Source organism: Gobius niger (genome assembly GCF_951799975.1).
Source record: "Gobius niger genome assembly, chromosome: 22".
Classification (NCBI taxonomy): Eukaryota; Metazoa; Chordata; class Actinopteri; order Gobiiformes; family Gobiidae; genus Gobius; species Gobius niger.
Genome location: NC_136873.1, coordinates 15,414,942 through 15,426,959, shown reverse-complemented (window position 1 = coordinate 15,426,959; position 12,018 = coordinate 15,414,942). Strand labels below are relative to the sequence as shown.

The window sequence follows — 12,018 nt, the reverse complement described above, 5'->3', positions numbered from 1 at the left end:
TAGTAATGACAGTGGTACTGACAGTGTAATTACAGTGGTACTTCTTGTTACTTATAGTGGTACTTAAAGTGGTAATTACAGTGGTAAGTACTAGTATTTACAGTGGTAATTCTAGGTTATTATTGTGGTACTAAAAGTCATAATTACTAGTAAATAGGGTTATGGGTTAGGGAGACACAGAGTTACCACAGTATCTCTCATGACTAACAGATACTGTGGTAACTCTTAGTAATGAAGGTCATACTTCTATGTACTTTGATACTTTAAATGATAGTTTCTTGTAGTTTCAGTGATACATCTATGATACTTATTGGTAATTCAAGAATACTACAGCAGTAATTCATAAGTAGTAAATGTGGTACTTCAAACAGATGTGATTTCTAGGATTGTGTGACTATAAAACAACATAAAACAGCATTAGGGAAAACAAGAAGTACAACCTTCATTACTAAGAGTTACCACTGTATCTAGAAGTACATAACTTGTAATTCTCACTATAGTACCCTTTAAGTACCAGAATAAGTACCTAGAAATACCACTGTAATTACCACCATAAGTACCATTGTAAGTACCACTGTAAGTACTAGTGTAAGAACCACAATAAGTACCTAGAATTACCAGTGTAAATACCACCGTAAGCACCACTGTAGATACTAAGGACTTACCGGCCCGTAATGTAAAGTGTTACCAACTTTTGTATTATTACATTATTAAATATCAGGGGACATGAAGCCGGGGCCTTAAATAGACATGTGGATAATTGATCAAACTTATCACTATGAAAGATGTATATGTTAATGTAAACTTTAGGACCAATAACAAAGAAAGTTATATTTCTATTATCAAACCGTTGCCTGATAGAATAGACACAATTATGATAGATCGGTTTTATTTTGGTCAAAATGTGCACATATTACTGACAATTACTTATTCAACATAACCTTCTGAACCCATTATACGATAGTGAAATGTCTTTGTAAAAATAGTAATAATTTAACTTCCGGGATCAGAAGTGCCTGCTTATTCCTTCCATTATTCATAGTTTGCTCGCGGCTTTCTCATTAAAACAGTGCATTTATTCATCAGGGCATTCGTCCAGGAACTCAGTCCCTTCACCGTGCAGTGGGCAGAGGAGAAACCGGCACCTCTGTCTGCGCTCTGACAACTGTGGGCGTCTGTTTTGGCATCAATATAGGCTCACAAGGCTGACAGGTATAAGGTTTTTTTTCCAGCTAAACTCCGAGCCAGAGGATTGTGACTGTCCTTTCAGGGATGTCACCTGCTCGGGGTGAAGAAGGTTTCTGAATCCGAGCAGGTTTTTTTAAATGGTAAACAGACTTTTCTAACCTCGTAAGACGGTTACACCTTCGAGGATTTTAAACTTGTTTTCCGATTGTAAAACGTGAACACACACAAGGACATTTTTCAACAGTTAGGAATTTCTCTCTGGGGCGGTTTGCAGCCGAGTGTGAAGCGGCCGGGATGAGGGTCAGCACCTCGAGGCCATGGTTCTCCACCGGAAAAAGGTGTCTTCCCCTCTTCAGGTCGGTGGGGAGTCCTTGCCTCAAGTGGAGGAGTTCAAGTATCTCGGGGTCTTGTTCACGAGTGAGGGACGGATGGAGCGTGAGATCGACAGACGGATCGGTGCGGCGTCGAGGGAGCTCTCGATTTACCGATTGATCTACGTTCCCACCCTCACCTATGGTCATGAGGTCTGGGTAATGACCGAAAGGACAAGATCACGGATACAAGCGGCTGAAAGAGAGATCGGGTGAGGAGCTCAGTTACTCTGCTCCTTCACGTCGAAAGGAGCAGCAGCGGGAGGTGTTCCAGGCATGTCCTATTGGGAGGAAAACTTGTGGAAGACCCAGGACACACTGGTGGGACTGTGTCTCCGAGCTGGCCTGGTGTCGCCTCAGGGGCCCCCCAGAACAGCTGGAGGAGGTGTGTGTGGATCGGGAAGTCTGGGCATCTCTGCTGAGACTGATACCCCCGCGACCCGGCCCCGGATAAAGCGGAAGAAAATGGATGGATGGATGGATGGATGGATGGATGGATGGATGGATGGATGGATGGATGGATGGATGGATGGATGGATGGATGGATGGATGGATGGTTGGATGGTTGGATGGATGGATGGATGGATGGATGGATGGATGGATGGATGGATGGATGGATGGATGGATGGATGGATGGATGGATGGTTGGATGGATGGATGGATGGATGGATGGATGGATGGATGGATGGATGGATGGATGGATGGATGGATGGATGGATGGTTGGATGGATGGATGGATGGATGGATGGATGGATGGATGGTTGGATGGATGGATGGATGGATGGATGGATGGATGGTTGGATGGATGGATGGTTGGATGGATGGATGGTTGGATGGATGGATGGTTGGATGGATGGATGGATGGTTGGATGGATGGATGGATGGTTGGATGGTTGGATGGATGGATGGACGGACGGACGGTTGGATGGATGGATGGATGGATGGATGGATGGATGGATGGATGGTTGGATGGTTGGATGGTTGGATGGTTGGATGGATGGATGGATGGATGGATGGATGGATGGATGGTTGGACGGATGGATGGTTGGACGGATGGATGGTTGGATGGATAGATGGTTGGATGGATGGATGGTTGGATGGATGGATGGATGGATGGATGGATAGTAATCTCTCAAGACATGACGAAGTTGTCGGAGAGTTTCCAGATTGGCCGTTGCCGCAGTGGCTTAACTCAAATCGAGAATTGTAAATACCAAACGTGCTTGTTAGCTGTGATTTGAGGCTCGTGAGGCTCCAGCTCGATGAACAGTCATGTGTTTTTTCGCTTCCAATTAAAGAATCGTACTCCCAGAACTTTGCACTTTCAGAAAAAAACGATTGTATGAACTGAACTGAACAAAATACTTGGTGCTGAACTCTGAACTAAACTAAAAGCCAAAACAACTTAAGGGGCGAGGCAAATCGGGCTCAATATCGGATTAAAAATGCTCCAGTGTCCTCCCAGCATAAGCCACGTTACAATGGAGTTCTTTGAGTTTGAAAAGAACCAACTTTACAGAGTCTTTATCCCGCTGTAATTGTCCGCGACCCGCTGGACTTCCGGAGCGGCTGGGGTGAAATTACAATTCACCACAGCAAACAGATGATTTAATTGCTTATCTCTCTGAAGAATGACCACGTCTTTGGGTTTGGCTGTGCTCACTCTGATACTTGTCTGATACAAAGAAGAAGCACTGGTTTAGACAACATATCCCCTACAGGCCCAAATTGGGAAACCGGATTACTGGAAAAAAAAAAAAAGAGGAGCTTGCAATTTAACTACTGCACCATCCGAGAGACCAGCCACCCCGGGCCTCATGAAAGTTTCATCCTCGCTGCCAATTAGGTTAAAAAAACGGCCAATTACTGTAAAACTGCTGTTCGGTGTAAGAGCGCCCGGCCGTGTCCCGGCGTGGCCCTCGTTAGGTTGCTCTCCACGGGCTTCACACGGACACATCCTCTTCTGGGGCCACCGTCAAAGCCGCGCGGCAAAACGTATGATTCATTAACGAAGAAGAGTCCTTAATAATGCAATAAGAGAATGAAATACAGTACGAGCGTTCACTTCATGTGTTTTCTTCTGTTCCCTGATGGTAATGACAGGGTTTATCGGGCTCACATTGGGGAAGGGTGGTCCAGGGTGCAGCCAACGTGTAGCGATGGGCGGTGGGAACCCAGGGTGCTGAGGGCGCTGCAGCACCCCCTGGTGGATAGTTTGTGAACTGCAGGCAATATTAACCCCCGTAACTCCCACCTGAACCGAGCACATTTTCTCCAGCTTTACCCCAGTCCAAAAGCTTCTGGAAAAAAAGGTGTGAAAATAGCAACAAAACTGAGACGAAAACAAGGATGAAAATGTGACAAAAAATGTACAAAAAATGACAAAAATTGACAAAAAAGTAAGAAAAATTTGACGAAAAATTTAGAAAAAAAAGACGAAAAAGTGACAAGAATTTAACAAAAAAATGCGAATAATTTGACGAAAAAGTGACAAAAAATTTAGAAAAAATGACTAAAATGGACAAAAAATTGACAAAAAAGTGAGAAAAAATTGACGAAAAATGGAGAAAAAATGGATGAAAAAGTGATAAGAATAGATACAGACGGCATCTCGGGAATCGCCCATATATGGTCATTTTTAAAAACAGTTAAGGGGGAAAACAATTTAGAAAAAATGTAAATTTTCTCTAATTATTCAAAAACAACTGTAACAAATGCTGAAATATAAACATAGTTTCTACTAACTAATGATACAACGACATGGGGAGGAGCAAAGTGGTTCAACAGCCCATAAATACATGAATAACGGAGAATGCTAACTTGATGCTACATGTTAGCATCGGGCTAATGCTAACGGTTAGCTCGCGCTAGCTACAACTGCCGTTTTTTCACTTCTACAGAACAATCTGCTGTGAGAAAATATCCATATGGACCCGAATTACACTTGACTTTATTTATGTGTGAGAAATAAGTTCATATTCCACCAGAAAATGGCAAAAAAGAGTGGAAAATTATGTTTCTCTAAAGATTCTATTTCCCCCCTCGGCGAAGCCACGCCCCCTTCTATGACGAGATGCCGTCTGTATCTATGTGACAAAAAAATGCGAATAATTTGACGAAAAAGTGACAAAAAAAGTCACGAAGATTTGACAAAAATGAGACGACTGCCCAACAAAAAAAGTGATGAAAAAAAACCTGATGTGAGGAAAAAGATCCATTTAGTTTTGTCTTTCAAATGAGGCGTTACACTGGCCTACAGGATTTGGGTAAAGCTGAACTGGAGAAAATGCTCTCGGTTCAGGCGGGAGTTAAGAGGTTAATAAATAGGATTTATGCACAGAAAACGTATTTTGGGGGTAAATTTTGTCCCTCAGCGCCCCCTAACTAAAATATCTTCCCACGGCTCTGTGTAGCGATGGGCGGTGGCGGGACGAGGAGCGATGGCGCAGGTCAGTCTAAACAGCGCTTGAAAATGACTTCTACCTCACTGTGTCATGTACTCTCGCAACATTTTGTGATCAATAACTTTGTAATGCACTGGTAAATCCTTTTTCCTTCAAAACATTTACAGTGATTTGGTTTAGCTGCGTTCCAGTTGTCCTCATTTTTCCAAACTGATATGTTCTTACCTGAGCTTAGACGAGTTGATGCGCACCTGTCTGGTCTTTGTGTGTGCGCTCAGTCATGCAAAAAGACCAAAGATGTTATAAAAGATGTGTGTCTCCCAACATATTCCTACAGCTCCAGACGAGGATGAAGTTGGAAGCGACCGCGCACAAAGACCAGACAGGTACGTATCAACTCGTCTAAGCTCAGGTAAGAACATATCTCAGTGTGGAAAAAACTCATTATAGTCCCTTTAAATTGTTTACGCTATTCTGGAATTTGGATTATTTGAACCAGCTCTTGAGCTTTGTACACAGCTTTTTTTTTAAACATCTGATGCTAATGATACATTTAGTTGGCTAGTTAGTTTAATTTATCGTCAAGCACTGCATTAAAAGCTAGAGAAAAACTATAGCTTAAAAACTTAAAAAAGTGTATGCTGCTGCACAAAAATACAAAGTAATCAGTTAGTCAGAGGAATGTTTTAGATTTGCATTCAGTTGCTGGATAGCTGGAGAATAAAAACTGTTTGCCAGCCTTGCAGTGTTTGTTTTTACTGAACAATAGTGTCTGTCGGATGGTGAAGCTGAAACAGGTGACGGATGAGAAAAGTCACTCAGAATGTTTTTTTACTTTACAGACACAATGCAAGTTAAAAATGTCCTCCATCGTTGGCAGTTTTGTGTTGATGATTTTTTAACCACCCTCATTTAAACACCATTTATCCTGGCTTTTCTTTAGCAATGCTTTTCAGACATGAATTATGAAACTATACGATTTTCAGATATAGAATATTCAGGCCTATCCTATTTAAATTTACACGGATAAAACAGTTTTTGGTCTTTTGTTTTATCTTAGCAGGAGGTTAAAGGGGCTAGATGCAAGTTAGCCATTTTAAACTCACTACTGCCACCTCAGGTCATACGTGAAACTGCACCTTCTATATTAAGCTCATGCATGACGACACTTCGGACATGAATTAACACCTTTTTGAGTGACAGTGCAGGATTTTAGAGGCAGGTCTGAGCTCATCCTACACATTAGGACATTGTTGGAACATTTTGGGGGGAGGAACATACATAATTTTAACATTTTTAAACTCTGTATAGTCCCTTTAAGCCAAAGTTGCTGCTTTTGTTGTTTGTCAATGTGCAGTCTGGACCCGGAAGTCGTCACACAGCAGGGGGCAGTGGACGACAACTAAAGGGTAAACCTCTTAACCGAGCTTGGCTTTACCCAAATAACTTCTTCTTCAAAAAAAGCATCAAAATAGCTACAAAAACAAGGATGAAAACTCAACAAAAAATCACCAAAAAAAACACTTGTGACGACGCAACTTTCAAATGAGGCGTCACACTGGCCTACAGTCGACAAGCTCCAGTTGAGAAGCCTTTAGATTTGGGTAAAGCCAACAGGAGACCACGCAGTTCTCCTCTCCCGGCTGGCGGAGCATGTTGGTGTTCAGGGCACGGTCCTCTTTTGCTCCTCCGCCCCGCTGTCATCTGGGGGTGCCGCAGGGTTCCATCCTTGGCCCGGTCCTGTTCTCACTTCACATGCTGCCGCTCGGGTCCATCATTGCCAGACACAATTTATCCTTCCATCTTTATGCCATGACGACATCCAGGTCTATTCACCGTAATTCATTATTTTTTGGCTCCAAGGATGTTCCTCAGACTCAGTCCAGGGTCGTGGGTCCGGTCCGTGATGCCGTCAGGAACCTGGGAGTCGTCTTTGACCGAGAACTGAACTTTAAACAACAGATAAATGCCGTGGTCAAGGCCAGCTTTTTCCAGCCTTTTTTCTCGCGCCAAGTCATCAGATTTTTTTACCATCATTTTTTTGTTGGGTATTCAACTCATTTTTGTAACTCATTTTTTTGGGTCATTTTTTGTCACATTTTGTCATTTTTTTGGTCATTTTTTGGGTCATTTTTGTGACATTTTTGCCACTTTTTCATCAATTTTTCGTCACTTTTTCGTCAAACTTTTCTCACTTTTTTTGTCACATTTCCATCATTGTTTTCATCTCAGTTTTGTCACTAGTTAAGGGGTTAAAAGAAAAGCATCCAAAAACAAAAATGTGCTGGAAAAGCAACAATAAAGTGACAAAAAAGTCAGATTAAAGACTCATCTTTTCAAACTTGCTTTTAATACTTAGAGCACTGAATTGTGTCTAGGTTGTAATGTTTTTAAAATGTGTTTTATCTTTCTGTGAAGCACTTTGGTCCTCCCGGTGTTGCTGTAAAGTGCTATATAAATAAACTTGGAAAATGCGCTCAGTTAAGAGTAGGGCTGGGTACCGTTGCATTTTTTTCGATACCGGTACTTTAACGATACTTGGTTTCCGGTACCGATACTTAATTATTTTTCATTTAGAACCATAAAAACTTATGAATAATGTTAATTGATTCTTTTCCTTCCATTTAATTTCTTTTACATTTGTATTAGTTGTTTGAGATAAAACTTCCTTCAACAACAGGCGGAAAAAAAACTTTCCACGTTTCTCATTTTTTCCCTCCATTTTTAACAATTTAAAAGAAAAATGTCCCTGTCTTAAATTTTTCTTCAAATTTTTCCCCAATTTTTTTTTTGTGTTTTTTCTTCTCTCTCCCAATTTTCCCCTTTTTTCCCCAAATTTACCCCGCCATTTTTTTCCTTCCATTTTCTCCCACGTTATTTCCCTTTTTGATATTTTTGATTCCCCAAAATTTTACCCAATTTTTCCCACTATTTGCATTTTTTTTTTTTTTTTTACTTGTCTTTCACTTTTTTTTTTTCTTTTTAAATTTGTATAACCAACAGCATAAAAAACTTGAATAAAGATTTTATATTTCGTTTCGGTGCCTGCTCTCGATACTTTTATTATTCCGAGCTAATGGGGATTTTAAAAGGGTAAAATACTGGAGACTGACTTGGCAGCTGGAGTTGTTCCACAGTATTTTTTATACAGTTAGTCTATGGAAGATTCTTGCTCGCCCGACATGATCATAAATAATCAATGGCAATACTGTTGAAAAGAAAAGAAAAGCCGATAAATGTGTGAAGTGCAGTGAAAGTGGTGTTTACATAACGCGGTGTTAACATAGAGCTGAGCGCCGCACGGCTAAATACATAACTTGAGTGTGGAGAGCTGAATGAAGCACATTTCATTACAATAAATTCCCGAAAGCTTTTAAACGGTTGCCATGGCAGATGTAGAATTCGCTCCAAACATGCACCGACGACATAAAACCCGGCTCTTTAGCCTACAGCGTGGCAGGATGCTCGGGAAAAAGAAAAAAAAAATCTCAAAAATACTGTGACTGGTACTGTGTCTGCAGGCCCCACACTGCAGTCAGAGCAAATGTGCGGCCCAGATAATGAGGAGGCAGCGGAAGCAGGCAGTGGAACATGCGCTCCGTGAACAGGCCTCGGCGAGCGGTATGGATGTTTATGCCGTTGCCATGACAATAGGGCTACGGAGTCTCAATTTAGAAAACATAAATCCTCTCATTCTGGAAGCTTAGCTCAGGAAGCGAGGAGAGCGATCCCCAAACGCACAAAGGAGCGCTGTCTGAACCCAAGGGAGAGTCGGGGCAAAGTGTGGAAACGCTTCGACGGCCTTTCTTCTCACTGCGACACACAAGCTCAGTTATAAACAACGGCGAATATTTACAGTTTTAAGGTCTTGCTTTACTTTGACTTGTTCAAAGGTTTGGAATTTTGAGGAGTCTCCCTGTTGACCAAGAACACCACGACAGTATGTTTTCCTTGCTACTTTGGATACGTCGTCTTTAATTTCCCTGTACAGTAGGGCTGTGCAATTAATCGAAATTCGATTACGATTACAACAGTAAACGATTACAAAATTAGCATAATCGCAAAAAATCGCTATTTTTTTTTTTTTCAAATTCTTTTTTTTTTCCTATTTTTTATTTATTTTTAAACTTTTTTTCTTTTTTTCAATTTTTTTTTTTTTTTTGCAAAGCCGACTTGCGTTATTTCAGGCCGCTGGGATTATTTTCCCTTCGCTTTTCTCGTGCCGTGGCTCACGCTTTTGCCTGACATAAAAACAAACGGCGCTGTGTGATGATGTCATCAGGCCGCGCTGCTCAGTTTGCTTGCACAGGTGTGAGGGCTGGCCAGCAGGGGGCAGGTGTGAAATCATTTGTACTTTTATGACTGTCCAGAAAACATAAAATATCATCATAGTGTTTTGATTAATGAATAAATAAAGTAAAGATACTTTTTTCTGAAGGCAACAAATAATCTTTTGAATAATCGTGATTTCAATTATGACAAAAATAATCGTGATTATTATTTTTTCAATAATCGAGCAGCCCTACTGTACAGATATTTATCTTCTGCATTATTGCCCTTCGACCCGTAAGGAGGTTCTCGCTGTGAGGAAAGAGTGATAACTTATCAGCCACCGTAGTTCGTTTGAAGGGAGAGGAGGAATTAAAGGGTGGCATTATGAAAAAAATGTGCCCAGTCACAGGAATCAGGGACACGAGTCGGTTCTGGGGCATTTTGAGCTTTTCACAGAGTGTTAAAGTGTGGTCTCCAAGCTTTCCAACAATGTGTAACTCATAATATTCGGAGACCTAGCGGCCATTTAAAAGCCCAATGGGCTTTAAAAGGCTTCCAAAGTTTTGGGCTGTCCTGCTCAAGTGACAATAGGGCTCATTTCATCTCATTTAGATAAGCCACACCCACTCCCCCTGTAAAGCTGTAAAGCAGGGGCGGACTGGCCATATGTCCATTCTGGAAGAGCACAGAAAGGCCACTGGCTCTAGGGCCACCGGTCGGGCCTCTCACTTTACCTTACCCTTACCCCCAGGCGAAACAGAGCTTTACCCAAATCTAAAAGCTTAACCTCTTAACTCCCGCCTGAACCGAGAGGATCTTTTTCCTCACGTCGTCAGATTTTTTTTCCATCATTTTTTTGTATTCAACTCATTTTTGTAACTCATTTTTTTGTCATTTTTGTCATTTTTGTCACATTTTTTTGTCATTTTTTTGTCACATTTTTATCAAATTTTTGTCACATTTTTAAAAAATTTTTGTCAAACTTTTCTCACTTTTTTGTCACTTTTCCATCATTGTTTTCGTCTCAGTTTTGTCGCTATTTTCACACCTTTTTTCCAGAAGCTTTTGGATTGGGGTAAAGCCAAACTGGAGAAGATGTGCTCGGTTCAGGTGGGAGTTTAGGGGTTAAAAGAAAAGCATCAAAAAACAAAAAATGCGCTGGAAAAGCAACAAAAAAGTGACAAAAAAGTGACAAAAACACAACAAAATGTGACGAAAACGTGACGACAAAGCAATGAAAAAAGCGATGAAAAAACAACAATAACATGAAAAAAAAAAACGAAAAACAAGAGACGAACCCCCCCCTCATCTGCCTTTTTTCTGTCCACTTATTTACTCACAGACACACTTTTGTTATCTCCACTGGACTATAAGGTGAAAATCAGGAAGTGAAAGCACTGGATTTTTTTTTTTCAGCTGTATTGGATCAATATTGCATTTTCTAACCAACAAAGTGGTAGTGATAAAAATGTGTGCCAAACACCTGGACAAAGCATAATACCCACTCCTCCACAACAACTCCCTATTTTCCTTTATAAACCAGGAAATTCAATCCTCTTTGTTCGTCATGTGTTGCCCACCCCTCCCTCCCTCTGCTATGTTCATTAACATTCACAGTCCTGACCAAATAAATCCAAAAAATAAATAAATAACGGTCTTATATTGAGATAATGTCATTGCGATTTTCTTACAGAACCATTTCACCACACTTCCTCTGCAAACACAGGGTTTTGTTTTATCGTGTGTGTGTGATTTGTGTCTTGTGGCTTTCCGCAGGCGTGCGTTTAGGGTCCCACCTTCTTCTTGGACTTGAAGACGTTGCAGCGGAACACGTTGCTCTGTCCGTCTCGAGCGATGTAGCTGAAGATCTTTAGGTCTTGAGAGTCGTGGGACACGTAGAAGATCCTGCAACAGAGGAGCAAACATGGAGGCCTGGTGAGAAACCAAATATGTTCACTCATATTTACATTTTGAGAAACATATAGAAAGGTTTTCTTAGGGGTGTAAGGGGACACATGAGGTCCACTTCTGTACCATTTGGAAAACCGTGAGTGACAGAATTACTTTCAATTGACTACTAGCACGTGGTTTTTGGCGCCTTGTTTTTATCAGTGCCACCTTTAGGCCGTGTCCACACCTAGCAGGCATGTCAAAGCGAAGGACATGGACTTGAATAACCGGAATTGTAGGTTTCCACTTGTCACTGTCTCCAACAGAAACGTCACAATCTGAAACTGCATGGACGACTTCAGAACTGTTGGTTTTGAGGTGAATTCAGACGCTTTCTGCTTGATTGACAAATAAGCCACTACTTCACGTCGAAGAGCACAGACCGCCGTCGTCCGAGATGCCTGGACGCCGGTCGGTGGACAAGAGGCCGGCATTCTCTTAAGGGGAGACACTACAGGTAAAACTCAATTTTTTTCAGTTTTCAGGTTTTGGGCCAAATTGGTCTCTGAACATACAAGCTTTCACCCGGAAACCAAAAATATACCTAATCTTCACAAAAACATGTTTAAATATTGCGCTGATTCAATGTTCCCCCATAGACTTATATGGGAGAATGCAATTTCAAGGGCCTTTTTCTCAAAACACATTTTTCTGTCATTGTGGCGACACTATGTCCACGTCAGTCGGACCTAAAGACTTCACATTTTCCAGCCTTGGACTGAACAATATTTGGAAGATTTTTTCAGAGGGATTTTTTATTATTTAATCCCTAAGCCCCATTTATTGAGTTTTGAATGTCAAAAAAATGAGGCGAAAATTTAATTTTTACACGT

General features: G+C 41.2%; 1 protein-coding gene across 2 annotated transcripts in view; it reads right to left on the bottom strand.

Annotated features, from left to right (window-relative positions):
- The window catches only part of LOC306981333 (carboxyl-terminal PDZ ligand of neuronal nitric oxide synthase protein-like), a gene marked incomplete at its 5' end in the record, with an annotated part of 286,117 nt that overhangs the window by 134,832 nt on the left and 139,267 nt on the right, over nt 1-12,018 (bottom strand). For both annotated transcript variants that reach the window (XM_079580914.1, XM_079580913.1), the window contains one exon: nt 11,032-11,140. In XM_079580914.1, coding sequence (XP_079437040.1) covers nt 11,032-11,140 — 109 coding nt within the window. The remainder of the gene's footprint in view (nt 1-11,031; nt 11,141-12,018) is intronic.